Here is a 21,099-nt window from a genome sequence, read left to right as displayed (position 1 = left end):
CCCAAAAAAAAAAAAAAAAAAAAAAAAGGATCATATACCATGATCACGTGGGTTTATCCCAGGAATGCAAGAATTCCTCAATATACGCAAATCAAACAATGTGATAAACCATATTAACAAACTGAAGGAGAAAAACCGTATGATCATTTCAATAGATGCCGAAAAAGCTTTTGGCAAAATTCAACACCCATTTACGATAAAAACTCTCCAGAAAGTAGGCATAGAGGAAACTTACCTCAACATAATAAAGGCCATATATGACAAACCCACAGCCAACATCATTCTCAATGGTGAAAAACTGAAACCATTTCCACTAAGATCAGAAACAAGACAAGTTTGTCCACTCTCACCACTACTATTCAACATAGTTTTGGAAGTTTTAGCCACAGCAATCAGAGAAGAAAAAGAAATAAAAGGAATACAAATCAGAAAAGAAGAAGTAAAGCTGTCACTGTTTGCAGAGGACATGATACTATACATACAGAATCCTAAAGAAGCTACCAGAAAACTACTAGAGTTATTCAATGAATTTGGTGAAGTAGCAGGATACAAAATTAGTGCACAGAAATCTCTTGCATTCCTATACACTAATGATGAAAAATCTGAAAGAGAAATTAAGGAAACACTCCCATTTACCACTGCAACAAAAAGAATAAAATACATAGGAATAAACCTACCTAAGGAGGCAGAAAACCTGTATGCAGAAAACTGTAAGACACTGATGAAAGAAATTAAAGATGATACAAACAGAGGGAGAGATATACCATGTTCTTGGATTGGAAGAACCAACATTGTGAAAATGACTATACTACCCAAAGCAATCTACAAGTTCAATGCAATCCCTATCAAACTACCAATCTTTCACAGAACTAGAACAAAAAATTTCACAATTTGTATGGAAACACAAAAGACCCCAAATATCCAAAGCAATCTTGAGAAAGAAAAATGGAACTGGAGGAATCAGGCTTCCAGATTTCAGACTATACTACAAAGCTACCGTACTCAAGACAGTTTGGTACTGGCACAGAAACAGAAATATATATCAATGGAACAGGATAGAAAACCCAGAGATAAACCCACACACATGTGGTCACCTTATTTTTGATAAAGGAGGCAAGAATATACAATGGAGAAAAGACAGCCTCTTCAATAAGTGGTGCTGGGAAAACTGGACAGCTACATGTAAAAGAATGAAATTAGAACACTCCCTAACACCACACACAAAAATAAACTCAAAATGGATTAAAGACCTAAATATAAGGCCAGATACTATAAAACTCTTAGAGGAAAACATAGGCTGAACACTCTATGACATAAATCATAGCAAGACCCACCTCCTAGAGAAATGGAAATAACCCACTTTGCAGCACACCAGGTCTTATTTCGAGACATTGCTAGATTCCAGCATTCTTTAAAGCATTTGCAGAAATTAATATATACAGAAGGGCCACTGTTGAGAATTCCACTGTGGATCTCTTACTTGGCTATAAACTTTCACTCAATACCCCAATAAAGATGTTAAAAAATAAAAAAAAATAAAAAATAAATAAAAAAATAAACAAATGGGACCTAATGAAACTTAAAAGCTTTTGCACAGCAAAGGAAACCATAAACAAGATGAAAAGGCAACCCTCAGAATGGGAGAAAATATTTGCAAATGAAGCAACTGACAAAAGATTAATCTCCAAAATTTATAAGCAGCTCATGCAGCTCAATATCAAAAAAACAAACAACCCCATCTAAAAATGGGCAGAAGACCTAAATACGCATTTCTCCAAAGAAGATATACAGATTGCCAACAAACACATGAAAGGATACTCAACATCACTAGTCATTAGAGAAATGCCAATCAAAACTACAATGAGGCATCACCTCACACCGCTCAGAATGGCCATCATGAAAAAATCTACAAACAATAAATGCTGGAGAGGGTGTGGAGAAAAGAGAACCCTCTTGCACTGTTGTTGGGAATGTAAATTGATACAGCCACTATGGGGAACAGTATGGAGGGTCCTTAAGAAACTAAAAATAGAACTACCATATGACCCAGCAATCCCACTACTGGGCATATACCCTGAGAAAACCATAATTCAAAAAGACTCATGTACCACAATGTTCATTGCAGCTCTATTTACAATAGCCAGGACATGGAAGCAACCTAAGTGTCCATCGATAGATGGATGAAGAAGATGTGGCACATATATACAGTGAAATATTACTCAGCCATAAAAAGAAACGAAATTGAGTTATTTGTAGTGAGGTGGATGGACCTAGAATCTGTCATACAGAGTGAAGTAAGCCAGAAAGAGAAAAACAAATACTGTATGCTAACACACATATATGAAATCTAAAAAAAAAAAAAAAAAAAGGTTCTGAAGAACCTAGGGGCAGGACAGGAATAAAGATGCAGACATAGAGAATGGACTTGAGGACAGGGGAGTGGGAAAGGTAAGCTGGGATGAAGTGAGACAGTGGCACGGACATATATACACTACCAAGTGTAAAATAGCTAGCTAGTGGGAAGCAGCCACATAGCACAGGGAGATCAGCTCGGTGCTTTGTGACAACCTAGAGGGGTGGGATAGGGAGGGTGTGAGGGAGATGCAAGAGGGAGGAGATATGGGGATATATGTATACGTATAGCTGATTCACTTTGTTATAAAGCAGAAACTAACACACCATTGTAAAGCAATTATACTCCAATAAAGATGTTTACAAAAGTAATAATAGCAACAATAAAGAAGGCATACTAAAGAAAAAATGATAAAATATTAATGAAGAATATAAAACGCTATCTGAGCAAATGGAATGGTGTAACATGTCCTTGGATTGGGTGACTCAGTATAATAATATCCTCCCCAAATCAGTATTAAGTTTAATGAGATTCCAATTAGAATCTCAACAGGGTTTTTCATTTGTTTTCTGTTTTGGGGAATTGATAAAATGATCATAAAATTTATACGGAAAAGTAAATAGACCCTAAAAACCAATAAAGTTGGAAGAAGAATACTAGTAAGGGGAACTTGTGTGATATCGAGCATACCTTAATGCTGCTACAGATTGATAGGGTGGCAGTATGGAAATAGACAAATAGACCAGCAGAACAGAGAATCCAGGAATAGATCTACAAATGCAGTTGACTCTAATATATGACCAAGGTGGTGTTTCAATTCAGTGGGAAAATGATAGAATATTTAATAAATGATGCTGATAGAATTGGCTATCACTATAGAAAAACTGAAGGTATAACTAGGTTACATATGTACAAAAATAAATCCAGAAGGATTAAAGACTTAGATGGAAAAAAACAAAATAAAATGTTAACATTCTTAGAAGAAAACCTATAAATAACCTATAATCCTTTAGAATAGGGGAAACTTTCTTCACCGAGAGGAAACCCAAAGGCACTGAAAAAGACATAGTAATTATATAAAATTTAAAATGTCTAAAATGATAAAAGTTATAATAAACAATTGAATAGAAAAATTATAAATATGAGGATAAAATGCAATGCAGATGACAAACATCTACACAAAGCTCTTCTATACATGGGTAAGAAAAAAGATAAACAGCCCAAGAGAGAATAACATGAGCTAAGGACATGATTAAGCAATTCAGAGAGGAGTCCAATCCAAAGTTAACCCACGAATCAATGCTCAAACATACTTGTAGTAGGAAGGCAAATTAAATTTTGCCAGAAAACTGGCAAAAATCAAAAGGTGATACACTTTCAGGGTATTGTTGGCAGGTATTGAGGAGAAATGGTACTCTTCTACATTACCTGGGGGAGTGTAAACAGTAACAAACTTAGTAAACAATTTGGCAAAACTTATGAGAATTAAAAATAAAATCCTTTTAAAACTTTTAAATTTTGTATGATGTGAAATTTAAAACGTCTAAGTGAAAAAAAATTGAAAATGAAAAAATAACCAATGAAAATATGCCACAATGACTATGACATCTTTCACTCTCACATTTCAATAAGCGTTCAGCTAGGTATAAAAGTCTAGACTCATTTCCTTTTTTCAAAAGTACTTTGAAAATATTACTCTAGTGTTGCTATTTAAAACGTCAGATGTGAATCTAATTCTCATTCCTTTATAGATGGCCTGCTTCTTTCTCTCTGGAATTGGTTCCTGTTTCTAAATTTCACTTTACTGTATCAAAGTGTTGCTATTTTCCCTTTTCTCTCTCATGTTGGTACCCATTCAATCTTTCTTTAATTGTGGCACAATTTCAGTTAGCAGTTCTTCAAATATTTTTTTCTCTTTTAGAACCCCTATTAATCAGATGTTGACAATTATTCTATTTTTCATACCTTTAATTTTTTTTCTCATTTTTCCAATTCTTTGTCACTTCTAATGCCTTCTGGGTACATTTCAAAACCCACTCCATCTCATCAATTCACTCATTAACTGTATTCACTCAACCCATGAATTAAGTTTTTATTTCCATTATATCTCATTGGTTCTTTTTTATAACTTCTTGTCCCTGTTTAATGTTTCCAGTGCCCTCCTATATGCCCTTGAGAATATTTATTAGGATTACTGTGAGTTCTTGTTTCTCTGGCTCATTACTTCTGCTCCCTCTGGAATTAGATCCTCTATTTGTGATCTCTCCTTTCCAGTGCTTTACATCAGTGTTCCTCAAATGTCTCTTTCTTTTTCCTATTCCTTCAGGAGTATCAGCTACAGTTTTTATATTAAGCTCTGAGTTCTATCCATATCCCACTTGCTTTTGTGGCATCTCCAGAATCAGACTCAAAGGAGGAAAACCACAATTGCTGTAAGTTCCCCCACGTAGACTCTCCTATGGCATAAATGAGATTTAACATCCTCAAGAATTAGCTGATCTTGTCTTTTCATTTTCAGAAGTATTAGACTAGGTCACAGACGCACCAAACATTTTCCATTTGTTTATGGAAAGAGTTACAGGTGTTCCAGGGGTATGGGAGAGATTGTAAGGACTCAGAATGGCAAGTAACTGAAAAATGTCATTATTTCCAAAATTTCTTGGAACTTAATACTGTGATTGTTATAGTGAATTTTATTTTCCTTACTCCCCTTCATAGACCTGTATACATGTTTAATTTGAATTAGTTTTGAGGACTTCTTAACTGAACTGACCCCTAAGATAACTGGAGAGGCCTCGGGTTTCACAAAGCCAGTTTGTATATAGCTGATCTAAAAATATAATAGAAATTGGTATGGCTTGTTCGGTGGAATTATTTCAGTCTTGCCTCCCTGTTCTTGATATACCAGTATTTGTATCTTACCAGACACTTATACAGAGGTCTAGCCTTTTCTTTGGATTTGACATTCATTTATTCAACAAATATTTGTTGAACACTTGCCATACTTGTTCTAGTTGTCAGGTGCCCAGCAGGAAAGACACAGTCCCTGACTTCTCAGAGCGTTAGAATCTAACAAAGAATCCAGATTGAATGTAGGCTCTGTTAGAGCAAGGATTTCTTCCTATGTTGTCTTCCAGTGTATCCCAGGCACCCAGATCAGTGTAAATATTGGTTGCATGCTAAATGAGTAAATTTTGACACTAATTACAAGTGTGTTGAGTGTTATGGTGGAAAAGTGCAAGTGTCATGGAGTGTATAAACAGGAGGCCTTTCCTGCTCTGAGGGGATCATGTACAATTAGTTCTCCAGCTGATAGAGCCCCCTCCCTTTAGAGTGGTTTATGCAGGCTTAAACAAGCAGCACCTAGTTCCTATTCAGGCTGCCCTCCCATGATGCACGGAGGCCTGAGCTGTCTTGGATTTTTCAGTATTGATTTCTTTAAATGAGAAGTTAGATGAACTGCTTAATAATACCGTATGTTTACAGAAATAAAAGAAAAATCAGTTTAACAATGCCGATTTGTGCTTCTTGCCTGCCCACCCCTTCACCCCAATTTCTTTTCTAATTTGCAGATGAAGGAGCTTCCATGCACCCTTGTGATGATACGTACTGTGGACCTTTCCCAGAATCTGAGCCGGAAGTGAAAGCTGTAGCTAACTTCCTCCGAAAACACAAGAAGCACATAAGGGCTTACCTCTCTTTTCACGCATATGCTCAGATGTTGCTGTATCCCTATTCTTACAAATATGCAACAATCCCCAATTTTAGCTGTGTGGTAAGTACTTGAAGCTGGATATGTGTGTCAGGCTTCATCCTTTTCTAATGCTAAGATGGTTCTATGTAGTAATGATAATAGCAAACACATTGTGTTTGTTCTAATTAGCATTTCATATATACATAATCTCACTTATTTTTCATAATCTATACAGTAACAATTATTATCCACATTTTACAGATGAGGAAACTGAAACTTAAAGATGTTAACTCATTATACTAAGAACACAGAGCTACTAAGTGTCATAGCCAGGATTCAACCCAAATCTAGCTCTAGCATTGTTGCTTTCAACCACTGTGCATGCTGCTTCTCAAATGCAATCATTTCAAACATATTTACATTCTTACCACAGGTTATTTGGAAAATGTCAGGATGGAGTTGATTAGTATTACAGCTTAGGTCACATATGCAGGGCTGTAATTAACTTTATTGAGTAAACAACTGTTTGTAAATTATGGTCTAAGTCATTAATTAAAAGCAAGTTTAAATTTATAAACGCTATTTGCTTAATGCTACTAAGTCTCTGGGCATGCATCTGACAAATTAGTGCTAAGAATGAACAGCCTTTCAGGCATGAGATTACCTGAAAGTGAAAGAAAAGAGTTCCTTCCTCACCTCATCTCAGAAACCCAACAAGCTATCCACTATAAGGACTAATTCCTCAGTAAAGTGAGTCTGCTTCAGAGCCTATATCATCTGAAGGCCTATAAAGTTCAAGACCAGGCCAAACTAATACATAGTTTTAGAAGCAAGGAAGAGGGAGGGAGGAGTGATTGGGAAGGCGCACAGGCGGGCTTTGGGGCTGCTGTTGATTTTCTATTCCTTGGCTGGATGCTGGTTCTGGATGATTTCATACAACTTGTGATCATTCATTGAACTATAAACTTAAAATCTGTATACTCTTCTGTATGTATTTTAGGCTTGAATTTAAAAGCTTTTATAAGAAAGAAGCATCCTCTCTCTCCCTATACCTCAGACCCCAAATCCTGCACCAGTTGCTTGGGGTTGCAGGATTTCCTGATCTCGATGGTCAGGACCTGGGAAGAATTTGGAACATGAGGTCAGAAGGTGGCCTGGGGGAAGGCTTGCATTCTGTCCAAAAGAGGAACTTTGTTCTTAGCATTTCATGCAAGAATTCTGAGCAAATTCTCTCTCTTGAGAAATATTGTAAAGGTGGGAGTGATATTTGATAGTGCTATTCTTCAGCTCCTCGGTGGGTCAAATAGGCTTCTCATTCTTGGTGTTATCGACCTGGCAACCTAACCACCTTGTACCAAAATGTTTCTACACGCAAATGTTCAGCCTTTTCTAAATTGGACACAGCGTCTGTTTGTATCCACACAACAGATTATATAGAATATGTAATATATTAAAACTACCACATGAGAATATTCTCCATATTTTGAATTTATCTTCCCATCAGGAATTATTTTCCTTGTGTCTTGGATTGGAGGATGTGATATAAAGAGTGGATCAGTGGTTCACAACCAATGATGAATTTCCCTCCCAAGGGACACTGACAATGTTGGAGACAGTTTTTGATGGCCACAACAGGGGTGGGTGATGTTATTGGCATCTAGTGGGTAGAGGCCAAGGATGCTGTGAAACATCCTACATTGCACAGGACAGCCTTCCACAGCAAAGAATGATTTAGTCCAAACTGTCAGTGGTGACCCCATTGAGAAATCCTGTTATCGGGTTGCAGATAAGCTAAATCGCTAAAACTAAGATTACAGTTCTCAGATAATAGATGTCTCTGAATGTTAACCAGTAGCCATTAAGTTCTGTTCAACTTGTTCAAAAACATTCCATCAATATGTAGGAGTCTGTGTTTCTGCTAAGATATTTCGGTCACTAAGTTGCTTTAAATATAAACATATTTAAATAAAACATATACTCCTTACTTAGCTGAGGTCCAATAAGGGAGACCTGGGTCCTTCTGGACAAATGGAAAAAAGAAGGAATGAACAAAAGGAAGAATCACTTAAACTCTTCTAAATAGGTGCCATCCTGGAAAATATTCCTAGAAAATTTTATGAAGCTTCTACTCTTTGAGGAAGGATCATGTCTAAACCTCTTATCAACGTGCACCTGCACGTCAGTGGCAGAAGTCCAGTGAGCCCAAAAGGCTAAAACTATGCATACATTTTGCTTAAATAGGCAGAGTGGTTATCTTTCTTTTTCCTCGGTAGATTATTTTTCTTGGGTTTAGTCATCTGAAATAATGAGGAACAAAGGTCTCCTCACCAGCAGAATGCAGTAATCTTCTAAATGTAGAAATTTCTGCCCTTGCCATGGAATACTGCTGAGGCCATTGGAGAAGATGTTAAAAATCTTAGCACATTCTCCGTTAAGATACCTCATTATGGTGTTTACATTCCTTTTTTGTCGGCTCCTGCAAGGAGAATGTCGTCATCAGTGAGATTAATAAATGTCTGCCAGGTTCTGGAGCCTGGTTCCTGAATAGCCACCCAGTGTGGCATTTGCTGCAAATGCGGCTTTCTGCATCCCTGAGGTGAGTGAGGACAGCAGGCTGAAGCCAGGTCCAGCACACAGTACCACGTTGCCCGGAGTGCTTCAGCTGATGGCTTAAATTATTCACAGGCAACTGGAAATGGGAGAGTTGTATACTGGTTTCAACACACTTCTTTTCCTCTCACTGGTCATACAATACTTCTCTAACTCCTTGCTGAAACTAGTGCTTTTATACCATTTGAAAATGTTTTCAAGGGTAGTCCGTATCATTCTCGTTCAGCTTAGAATATTCACCTTTTAGTATTTTGAAGGTGTTTATTTTAGCCGCACCTGGCTGAGCTCTGCCAGAAGCCTGTGTAACCTTAGAAGTCACGAAGCATTCTGAAAGTGTTTCCATTCCCACAAGGGATAAACACACAGAGCAAGAGGAGTCATTCTTACTGAATTAAAGCGTTTCTGAACTGATCCAAATGGGTTTTAAATACCTTGAACCTAGCCGCCACTTAAAGATGTATGCACTTAAAGATCAGTAAGATTAACTTGATACTGTTGCAGATCTATGCTTATTCAACATTCATGCAAGAAATAGTGATTAAGTGTCTGTTATATACAGGCACGTTGCTAAATACTATATTTGTAGCTATGAGCAAAACTGACTTGGGCCCTGCCCTGTCAAGCATTTTGTAATTTATAGAAATGGGTGTCTCTGAACTAAAGTGAAGAGAACAGAAGACTAAATCGGCCTCAGAAGAGGTATTTATCCCAACATAGCCACTCCTTGCTGTGTAACGCCAGCCTGACCACTGAACCTCACTGGGCCTTCCTTTTCTCGTCTGTATATGGAAATATTACTGATCACTGGCTCATTGTGAGAATTAATCAAGGGAAATAATGTGTTCTAAAACATATTGCTACTCTTTGTCACATGCTGCAATATTGCAATATTATTGCAATTTTGCAATATTATTATTAAATATAGCTATTCACCAATGTGCCTAGTGTTCTCCAAATTGATGACCGATAATGCTCAGACAACGTGTCAGTGTTTCTAAAGGTTTCAATGCAATGATATAAGTGATAAAATTTCTCCATTTAACCTCACAGGAATCTGCAGCTTATAAAGCTGTGAATGCACTTCAGTCGGTATACGGCATACAGTATCGATACGGGCCTGCTTCCAGCACACTGTGTAAGTTTCCTATGGATGCTGTGTTGGAATCATCTCTCAAACCAATATCCTGTGTAATGACCTCCCTCAAAAAAACCCCAGAAAATGTGTTCCCCGCTAAAGTGAAAATTTTGACTACCAAATTAGCCAAGGAAGATGGAGGGAGTTTATGTCTGATTAGTTTTACCCTGCTTGACAGAAATCACTGTACCAATTGAAAACATCCTAAGCAGAGAATATTCTAAGCATGTAGTAAAGACTACAAGGTTGAATTGAGATCTTATGACAGTGCAAAGTACCAAAATGGGCTCCTTAAGCAGTTGTAACTACTGCAAAGGTAGAAATGGGCCTTGAGAAGATAATGTAATGTTTGAGCCCTTGAAGGAGCTTCCCTTTTATCTCTTCTACCACTCTTGTTATGAAATTCTGTTTCTTACATAACACCTTCAACTGAATTTCCCCTTGAAAGGTAATTAAAATATTTCTTATTTCATATGAAATAAACAGCAACCAGGTATATGGAAAGAACTTGGACAAAGAACCAGGAGAAATGGATTCTAGTCTTAATTCTGCCACTAGTTAGACGTAATCCTGACAAAGATATTAGTCCTGGGCTTCAGTTTCCATAACTGTTAAATGAGGAATTGGACTAGATCATTTCTCATGGCCTTTCAAACTCTAAAATTCATTGACTATATGACTTGAAAAATCTGGTGAGAAATCATATATTTCCGAATGTCCAGCGGCGTTCCAGGAGCTTGCCGTGATCGTATGGTGGTTGGTACTCTGTGAATGTCTACGCATGCATATGAAGGTATATACACACATTACGTATATATGTATACATAGTGACATCTGATTATACTTTTTAGTGAGGTAGCAAATTTCCCCTTGTTTTCTTTAATTTACCCATCATTATATTCCTAACCACTCACTTTCTTCAGCCCTCAGCAGAAATGCTTGGTTTGTTAATTAACACTGTTTATCATATAAGTTTATCCTAGTAATGGTAATGTCTTAAGTATCAGAGGTTTTTTCTTAAGTTCATGATCATTGGTCTAATGCTGACCTTTTTACAACTGTTTTTTAATAGAGCCACCTTGAAAGGGGAAATGTAGTATTTTAAAAAATCACATTACCAGTTAATGCCAACAGAATATATATTAAAAACCTAAAAACATTAAGTTTTTAAAATCTTACTCTCAGTTCACCTTTTCAGCTTGGTATCAGGGCACAGTCATAGTTTTATATTTACCAAGAACAACCTGTTACCATAGAAATGAGGCTGTCATATCACTATGATGTAAGTGTTGGCAAATATTGTCTTTGACTTTGGCTACTATGACTACTATTTGCAGTTCCAGTGAATCTAACTCAGAGGGACAATGAAACCACAGCCTACCTTCTGTCGCTAACTGAAGCAAGGGGGGCCTGGGAAACAGCAGAGTCATTTAATTGCCATCGTCACATAATTCTATCTCTAACTGGCAAGAATAGCATTAAAAAGTGGTATCATTTGAGTGGGAAATTTTTTAAATAATAAAATGGTGTTATGTCAGGCTGGATAATATATATTTCAGGGAGAAAAGTATAGAAAGAGTCTTCTATGAAAATTCATTCATTCATTAATTAATTATTAAAAGCATGTTAGGCTAAAAACTGCATACTAGGCAGTTTGGGATGTAAAGATGCCCAACAATAACATCTAATATATCCTGAGCACATTATTCAATTTTTGCAACAACCCTATGCAGTAAGTATTATGATCCCTTTTTCAAAGGGGAGACTGAGGCACAGAGAGTCACGGCAGGTGCTGGGATCCGATATAGCCCAAGCCCTAAAGCACCTGCACTTTCAACTCTGTGCTGAAAAGCTGGAGCATGTAAGGTCATAGGAGCCAGAAGGCGAGAGTTACCAGAATGGATTGTCAGCTAAGTTAAATGTTGCTGAGAGGTTGACCATGAGATCTGAGGGGAAAGAAAAACAAAAAAGGAGATTAGGCCTGCTGTCATTGGTGACCTTCAAGAACAAAGGTTTCACAGCCTGGTAGAGGCAAGAACCAGACTGAAAGTGGTTGAGGACACAGAAGCAACATACATAGGTTCTCTTTTGAGTTCTAAACCAAAAGGAAGAAGAAAAAGAAGATGGTATATAATAGGATCATGAGAAGGAAGCACTACAGGAAAGCAGTGCTTGGAAATTTTGGTGTCCAAAATGCAAGATGCAAGGTGGGGTTGGGGGGAGGTTTACTAAGGAAACAGGGTCCTACAGAAGACAACAAAAAATGGGATCAAACCACACCAAGTGTAAAAGACAAGCAGCATTTCTTCCTGAGCTAGAAGGAGAAAAGTCAGGATTGCGATGTAAGCAGAGGAGGCGATGGGCTAACTGCCCACGATGAGTATGGAGACAGTGGTAAAGTGAGGGGCAGGACCAGAAGAGAACGAGAAAGGTTCACGTAAGCAAAGGTCTAGAAAAAGGAGCCCAGAGCACCACTGGTAATGGAGAAGCACCACAGAGATTAGCACGAATTTCCAACAAACACTTCCTCCACCTACCTTGTGAGGGAGAAAACAGAGAAACTGGGCTAGGGATTGAGAATTAGCAAAACAAAAGCTGAAAGGGACTAGACAAAGGGTCTGGTGAGAAATTCAGTGGAGTAATTAACCACGCCCAGCTAGACAGTTCAATGAAATTATAAGAAGCCCAGGGGAAGTCTGGAAACTGTAATAAGTAAAGGCAAAGCACAAGTTCATCAGGAGTGAAAAAATAGGGCGAGAAGAAGAAAAGAGGTTTTCTGGGATCAGAATTTCAATATTCTAGACCTTAGAAAAGGGGAACTGAGAGAGAAGACAAAAGTCCACAGTGTGATTTTGTTTATTGGTGAATAAAGTGAAGGTGGAGAGAAATGATATTGGAGTTGCAGCTAAGAAATTGAGGTCATCATACTAGAAAAGCATTACTACTTAGACTAGCTCCTCAAAGAACAAAGTTTCCATAACTGGCAGAGGCAAGAACCAGACTGAAGGTGGCTGGGATGATTTATGATGATAGCAGGTATGATTTGTAAGTTCCATGAGCCTGATGCTAAGGAACTCAGCTTAAACTGCTCTTGTTGAAAGGGTATTTAATTGGAAAGATTTAGTACGGCTTAGTAAGCAAGTACTGTATATACATTTTGAAAATTATTCAGACTCTTTAGTGAAGCTGACTTTTTTTTTTTTTTTTTTTTTTTTTTTTTTAACTTTTAGATGTGAGCTCTGGTAGCTCAATGGATTGGGCCTACAAAAATGGAATACCCTACACATTTGCTTTTGAACTACGTGACACTGGGCATTTTGGCTTTTTACTCCCAGAGATGCTCATCAAACCCACCTGTACAGAAACCATGCTGGCTGTGAAGAATATCGCAATGCACCTACTAAAGAAATGTCCCTGAGATGCCCCAAGGGGCACGTCAACCTCCAGAGAGAGCTGGTTCTGCGCAAGAGCTGCTTGGCAGTGGGTGCAAATTGTTTTTAAAGAGAAGGGTGATTATTGAGAGGGAACTTATCTGGGGACTTTAAAAGGACCTTCTCATTCAATTCAACTCTCTGTGGCAATAAAAAATGGTGGAACAAAAATTAGAGAATAACCTAGTTTGTTGTAAGAGAAGGCATCCATTTTCTGCCCCTTTGGGGTCTTATTTGATTAAGCAGGGAGGGGAGATTTTCTAGCTCTTTGGCCTCAAGAAATGTACAAATTGAGGAATCCACTTCAATAAATCTCATGTTCTCAATTAAGATCTAGGCTACTGGGGCTTCCTTGGTGGTGCAGTGGTTAAGAATCCGCCTGCCAATGCAGGGGACACGGGTTCGAGCCCTGGTCCACGAAGATCCCACATGCCGCGGAACAACTAAGCCCGTGCGCCACAACTACTGAGCCTGTGCTCTAGAGCCCGGGAAGCCACCACAATGAGAAGCCCGCGCACCGCAACAAAGAGTAGCCCCTGCTGCCGCACCTAGCAGCAACAAAGACCCAACACAGCCAAAAATAAATAAATTTTTTTGTAAATTTTATAAAAAGATCTAGGCTACTAGTGGTGTTTACTCACTTGGTTTCCATGTAAAATGAAGATTTTTGGAATGGAAAGAATGATATTTCTTAATATAATAAATATACAACTTAATAAGACCTCAGATTGTTCACATCATCCCCTGGCATTAGTGCACCAAACACCTATAAAAATATAGCATGGAAGCGCACTTCTATTTATACTTTGAGAATGCCACTTAAAAAAAAAAAAAAAAAAAGAGGAAGAGCCACAGTGTTAAGGGCTTTATACTTATTAACAATCTCACCAACTCCTGAAACACTATGAGGTGGATACTATTATCATCCCCGTTTTTCAGATGAAGAAATTGAGGTTTAAAAAGGTGATATAGACTCGCATTTCCAGGAATATGACAGGATGAGTAACTAGACTGCTGGAAATAACTAAAATTTCTGGACAAAACATAACTTTTTAAAGTCATCTTTAAAACATCGGACAACGAAGTAAGGAAATCCCAGGCCAGGCATTGAGTGAAGGCAGGATTCTAGAAAGGTAAGAGATACTCTGTTATCCCAAGAGCATCTGTCAAATCAGCTAAGCGCAGACTGATTTTCACAGCATTTTGGAGAATGGGCATGGGAACAAAGCCCAACACCAACTAGTCCAAGGTGGGTAGTCTAACAGCAGATTCTCTTCCTCCCAGAATTCTGGGATTCCAAAGTGCTAATCCTTCAGTGTCAGGGCAAACTGCAAATAAACCCCCATACTACCTCCAACAGACCACAAGGAAAACTGACCATTTCAGATTTTGGCAAGAGTAGAGAGGGGAGAAATTGCCACTGAGAATTTGGAACCACAAGTCAGCCCTCACCCAGGTTTGTGGCACAAATTCAGATTACCTAGATGGTCTGATAAACCTCTAGCCAAGAATTTAATTCTGATTAATCCCAGATTGGTTATACCGTCTAAGTATTTGGTAGAAGCAAATCCTCTCAGAGGATTTATCTGACCAAAACACTTCATGAACACCAGGATAAAGAGATGAGCCTAAAAAGTTCCAGAAAGAAAAAGAAATGATCACAAGGAAATGAGGACCAGGGTAGTGCGAAACTTCTCAACAGCACCACTGAAGCTTGAAGATGATGGAGAAATGCCTTTAGAGGTTTGAGGAAAAATTGTCCTAAAAATCAATACCCAGCAAAACAATCAATGAAATGTTAGGATAGAATATAGACATTTTCATAAAACTGAGGTCCTAGATATTTACCTTTCTCTGGAAACTCCTGAAGGATATGCTCTACCAAAATGAGGGTGTAAACTAAGAGAAAGATGTAGAACCCCAGGAAACAGGAAATTCAACATAGGAGAAAGGAATGAAAGAAAATCTCAAGATAAAGAATCTGAAAAAGAATAGATATATAACTAAATCGCTTCGCTGTACACTTGAAACAACACTAAATTAACTATACCTCAGTTTAAAAATAAATAAAATTATAATTTACCTCTGCATTAAAAAAAAACTCAAGATAATGGTGAAGGAAAAATTCCCACTAACAGCATATGCCAGGTTTAGAGAACAACTAACTTGAAATAGGAGGAAGAAAACGAAAGACTTTAGATGAAGTTCTCCGAAATAAATATGAAGCAGAACACTTAAACACGCTCAAGGCAATTTACTTATATCAAAAATTTAAGGATGAGTTAGTAATAAAGGCACAGAAACCAAACAAACCACAAAGAATAAAAATTTTAAAAGGCAATTGTTAAGTCTGGTGAAAACAATGAGTTATACAAGAGAAGAAATATGTGACTTACCTATAAATATTATGTATATAGTTAAAATGTCAGCCCTAAATACTGATTTAACCAAAAACTGTGATGTAAATATGAGAAGGATAGAAAGAAGTAAATGTATGTGAGAGGAGGGGGGTATAGAGTTATAGCCTCATCTGCCATAATAAGTCAGTAAATATCTAAAACCAAAAAAAAAAAAAAAAGCGGTGTCTGTACGTTATTTCAAAATAAGAAAGTAAGTACTAGAAGACCTAATTTTAAAGATTAAGAATTATTGGCTAATGAGAGGGACCTGGGAGTGAGAAAGGATGGAGCAGGCGACTGCTGCTTTTAATATAAGCCTAGTCATATTATTTGACTGTTTTTTAATTATGAAAAATATCATGGAGAATATTCCTTTTAAAAAACTCCCAACTACTCACCACCCAATCTTTTTGATGTTTATAAAATGTACATTGTTTCAATTAAAAAATTAAATTTAAAAGATTAAATAAGATTATCTGTGGAATGTATAGCATAGAACCTGTAGTAGACAACCAGGAAATATTCGTTTTGTCTGTGTTTTACAAAAATCTAATTTATCTTGTAGTCCCAGTTATATATTTGCAGGAATGGATCTCATGGAGGTTTGAGGCTTAGTCCTGCTAAGGGATACTACACCTAGGAATTTAAACTTCAATTCATCCCATCTGGCAGTAAATGCTCAAAAATGATCTGGGTTTGGAGGTTGTTTTATACTACTTATTTCTACCCACAGAACAGGCGAAGGCCAAAGTATCCAGAAACAACCAGGAGGGCCAGAGGCTTATGAAGACCCCCAAGAATGGGAAGAGGCTGCTTCTCAAAGGACCTGGCAAAGATGCACACAATCAACTAGAGTCATCTGGTGGCCTTCATGGACCCCTGAGGAAACTTTTCCCTTGACTGGGAGTGTGCTGTGTGGCCCCTGCTCTGTTAGCTGTCTGTGTCCAGATCCTTTGCTCCCGTCTATTGATGCCTTTCCAAACATTATCACTCCTGTAGCAACCAAACAGGAGTCAACTCTTGAATATTCAGGGAGAAAAGAAGAATTTACAGATAATCCCCGAAATTCATTTTTCATTGTATTTTAAATTTCTACCTATTCTATACCCTCTGCAATAAGATCTGTTAGCAAGTTAATATCAAGAACTTAAATTTTATTATTTATCCCTGCCCTTCACATAGCATAGGTGCTAAAGGTAATTTTTTCAAAGTGAAAACAAGGGCAACAGAAAATATAGAATCAGAATGATCCACAAACTAGCTGGGTATATATTTTATTATCCACAAAGAGATTCAAGATGAAATTTTGCCTTGATGAACCTCATGTAAATTCTTTCCAGTGCTTATTCTCACATTTCAGTAACACTATATTTTACAGCTCAAGTTCTATAAGTGGGTATTTTAATATTTATAGGCGATTTTCATTCTTAATCTCTTTAAACTAAGCTACAAAACATACTGTTGGGTGATTTATGTTCAAGGCACTCTGCTAGGTGCTGTGTATAAGGAGGTGCTGGAGACAAAATGTGTTAGATTTATGTCTATACTTGCTTAGGAATGTAAAAGTTAACTTCAAACTAAAAATGGCACCTGCATTTTTAAAAATAGTTTGACAAGATACATCCCTCATCCCTCACTTTTATTAACAGTAATTTTGTAAATTCTGGTTATGCTGAGTTGTAGCTCTCAGCTTGGCTTTAGTGAGTGTTTTCATTTCCAAGGTCTGCTGAAACAAAGCATCACAAATTGCGTGGCTTAAAATGACAGAAATCTGTTGTCTCACAGTTCTAAGAGGATAGCAGTCCAAAATCAAGGTGTCAGCAGGGCCATGCTCCCTCTGAAACCTGAAGGAGAATCCTTCCTTGCCTCTTCTTAGTTTCTGGTTGGTTGCCAGGAATCATCAGTGTTCCTTGGCTTACAGCTACTTAACTTCAAACTCGGCCTTCCTCTCACATGGCCTTCTCCCTGTATGTGTCTGTGTCGTCACATGGTGGTGTTCTTATAAGGCCACCAGCCATATTGGATTGGGGACCCACCCTACTTCAGTATGACCTCAACTGGTTCCATCTGCAGTGACCCTATTTCCATTAATAAGGTTGCATTCTGAAGTACTGGGGGAGTTAGAACTTCAACATATCTTTGGGGGGGGAGGCAAAACTCACCCCAGAACAGTGAATAAATATCCTGAGATACTGATGTTAATGAGTCTGTTTACAGAGTCAAAAAGTGGTAAATCTTGGGAGTTCCCTGGTGGCCTAGTGGTTAGGATTCTGGGCTTTCACTGCTGCGGCCCAGGTTCAATCCCTGGTCAGGGAACTGGGTGATGCAGCCAAAGAATTAAAAAAAAAAAAAAAAAGTGGTGAATCTTGCTTGAGTTTAATCTTTTGTTCTCAAGGCTGTCAGGGAATAGATGCAAATAAAACATATTTTTTAAGTTCTAACACTCCCAATGAGATTGTTTTTAATAGACTATTAATGGAAATAGAATGATCCACTATAGTTTACTTTTTTAAATACAAAAATTATAATTCAAATGATGATTTACTTTTCTTAACATGGGAAATTTGTTCATTTTAGGTAGGGTTGTATATCACCTTAGTTCCCGATGATGATTTAGGGCTGCTGCATCATAAATTGTATTTACAACTAAGTTATACTAGATCAAATCTAACTGATTAAATCAGAATTCTGTGCAACGTTAATTAAGTATGCTGTAGATTAAGCAAAGTAATTACCTGAGCGACTGCATTTAATGGAATATTTTTATGAATCAGAATCCTGCATAATAAACCTGAAAACAGCTACACTGAATACCTAATATATTTCACAAAACAAATTGCAATGAGAACTGCTAAGACATTTGAACGACGCACATGAAAATAAAGGCAACTTGAAGTTCTTCTAAAGCAGACTCTTAGTTCTTCATTTCCAATGTGCCACCAATCCCCCCACCATGTTTTTGCAGTTATGACTTTTAGGATTACCTCCTCTTTCCCCAGTGGAGTTTCTGCCCTGGGCATCCATGCTTGTTCTAACAGCCCAGGTTTGGGGAGAGAAGCATATCAAATAACTCAAGATGTTATAGCATATAAACTCTGGAGTACTATTCACCTTATAATTTATGAGTTCACCTAAGAGGATAGCTTCCCACAAAACACTGAAACAGTGTTCTAAGTTTTAAACTGACCCAAGAGTAAATGCTTCTCCAGTTGGCAAGAATTAAAAGGTAACAGGAACACCCAGCCCCTCCATGAAAATGAGCTAGCAATTCAGTGTACATGCTCTGGAGGAAACAATTTGAAACAACCAAATGACTGGTGTTAGGTTCAGTTACTGAATTTCTATTACAGCTATACTTCTGGCAGAAGTACAGATCCCTGCTATGCTAGGTAGAATTCTTCAGTAATTTAAAGATATATTCAATATTGTAAGGGAGGCTATCTGATATCTGCTCAGCAGAAATTGTGTTTCTGGCTGTATTCAGATCCAGCTGTCTATCTAAAGTAATATTGGTCTGAAATCTTGTGTAAGGTTTTCATTTGGTAGAGCAGCAGACAGCAATAGACACTTTAATGGCTTTGTGCCAGGGTCAACAGAATTTCATAAAAGAATGAATATTTGAAGTAAGTGTCACTGCACCTGGCACCAACTATCATGGGAGACACATGAGGATCCCGAAGAGGCAGCACCGAGCTAACCAGGAATGTCCAAGAATCAATCAATTTTTTGTGACAATAATAGTAACTCTAAATTACTGTTAATTAAAGAAATAATTCTGTACTGGGAACTTGAAATCAAATTAATTTTTTAGACTCATGAATACTAGCCTTTAGTTTTCCTTTAAAATGCTTGGGCAAAGAGCTTCCCTGGTGGCGCAGTGGGTGAGAGTCCGCCTGCTGATGCAGGGGACATGGGTTCATGCTCCGGTCCGGGAAGATCCCACATGTGGCGGAGCAGCTAGGCCCGTGAGCCCTGGCCGCTGAGCCTGCGCGTATGCTTGGGGGTCTGTTCCTTTTATCATCTTTAGCTAAGCTGCTTTTATATAGACGACTTTGAGTCACAGTCAACATTTCAACCACAGATCGTATAGCAATCTGCATATTTTGTTAACCAATTAAGTATTCCAAGTATTTTTTAAGTATCACTAAAAGTGTTTCTCTTATGCCTAGATCCATTCCCCTTCTTTTAAGGGCAAAAGAGAATTCTAGATTCGCCTGTCTTAATCTCATTTCTCTGCCTCCCTCCAGGGTGAGTTCTTCCTTGGTAGACTCGTTCTTGTGTTCTTAAACTTTTGCGATGGGGAATTGGGAAGAAAGGAGAGGAAAGCAGAATCGGAGCAGAAGCCTCCTTAGACAAATAGGAACTTTCCCAGGGACTTTGAAGGCAGGAGGTACAGGGCAGCTGCACTTTGTAGGATGATGGATAGAAGAGTAAAGAAGGAATTTTAAGAATCATTGCTGAAGATTATATATGGCTTTTGGGGTATTCAAAAAGACTTTGAAATTACTGGGCCATATTCATTTGAATATATGAATATACATTATTTGAAAATGAACCATTTGGATCCTAGTTTTATAAACGTTAAACCGTACCGGCTGTTTATTATAATTTTTGTGTGGCTAGCACCTCAGAATGCCCTTGCCATGTCCAGAGAATATGAAGTCTTAACAATCCTGTCTTCCCAAGATGGAACCCAGAAATAAGCCCAATATCATTTACAGAATACAAGCATGTGACTTAGGCTGCCCTAATAATAATTCAGTTACATAAGATAAGCTCTTGAGATCTGTTTACCACATCATGCCTACAGTTAACAATACTGGATTATACACTTAAAAATGTGTTCAGGGTAGATCTCATATGTTCATAACAACTTTTTTTTTTTAATCCATATAGGAAATTTTTTTTAAAATAAAAAGAAGTGAGCAACTTGAGGAAGGAGGCACCACACAGAATCCATATGGTGGCAAAAATAGCAGCCAACCAGACAAAACTAAGATACATGCACCCCAGTGTTCATAGCAGCACTACTCACAATAGCCAAGACACGGAAACAACCTAAGTGTCCATCGGCAGAGGAATGGATAAAGAAGATGTGGTACATATATATGCAATGGAATATTACTCAGCTATAAAAAAAGAATGAGCTAATGCCATTTGCAGCAACATGGATGGACCTAGAGATTGTCATACCAAGTAAGTCAGACAGCGAAAGACGAATACCATATGATATCACTTATATGTGGAATATAACATGTAACACAAATGAACTTATCTGTGAATCAGAAACAGACTCACAGACATAGAGAACAGACTTGTGGTTGCCATGGGGGAGGGAGGGTGGGGGAGGGATGGATTGGGAGTTTGGGCTTAGCAGGTGCAAACTATTACATATACAATGGATAAACAACAAGGTCCTACTTACAGCCCAGGGAACTATATTCAACATCCTGTAATAAACCATAATGGAAAAGAAT

At 37.8% G+C, this 21,099-nt stretch overlaps 1 protein-coding gene across 1 annotated transcript in view; it reads left to right on the top strand.

The window, feature by feature from the left end:
- Positions 1 to 13,552, top strand: part of CPA6 (carboxypeptidase A6) — a 263,494-nt gene extending 249,942 nt beyond the window's left edge. The window contains exons 9-11 of the mRNA XM_007448491.1: positions 5,926 to 6,128; positions 9,708 to 9,792; positions 13,023 to 13,552. Of these exons, the coding sequence (XP_007448553.1) occupies positions 5,926 to 6,128; positions 9,708 to 9,792; positions 13,023 to 13,210 (476 nt within the window). The 3' untranslated portion in view covers positions 13,211 to 13,552. The remainder of the gene's footprint in view (positions 1 to 5,925; positions 6,129 to 9,707; positions 9,793 to 13,022) is intronic.
- Positions 13,553 to 21,099: the final 7,547 nt, after the last annotated feature.

Source organism: Lipotes vexillifer, unplaced genomic scaffold (genome assembly GCF_000442215.2).
Source record: "Lipotes vexillifer unplaced genomic scaffold, Lipotes_vexillifer_v1.1 scaffold815, whole genome shotgun sequence".
Taxonomy (NCBI): Eukaryota; Metazoa; Chordata; class Mammalia; order Artiodactyla; family Lipotidae; genus Lipotes; species Lipotes vexillifer.
This window is presented reverse-complemented; position numbering and strand designations above follow the sequence as displayed.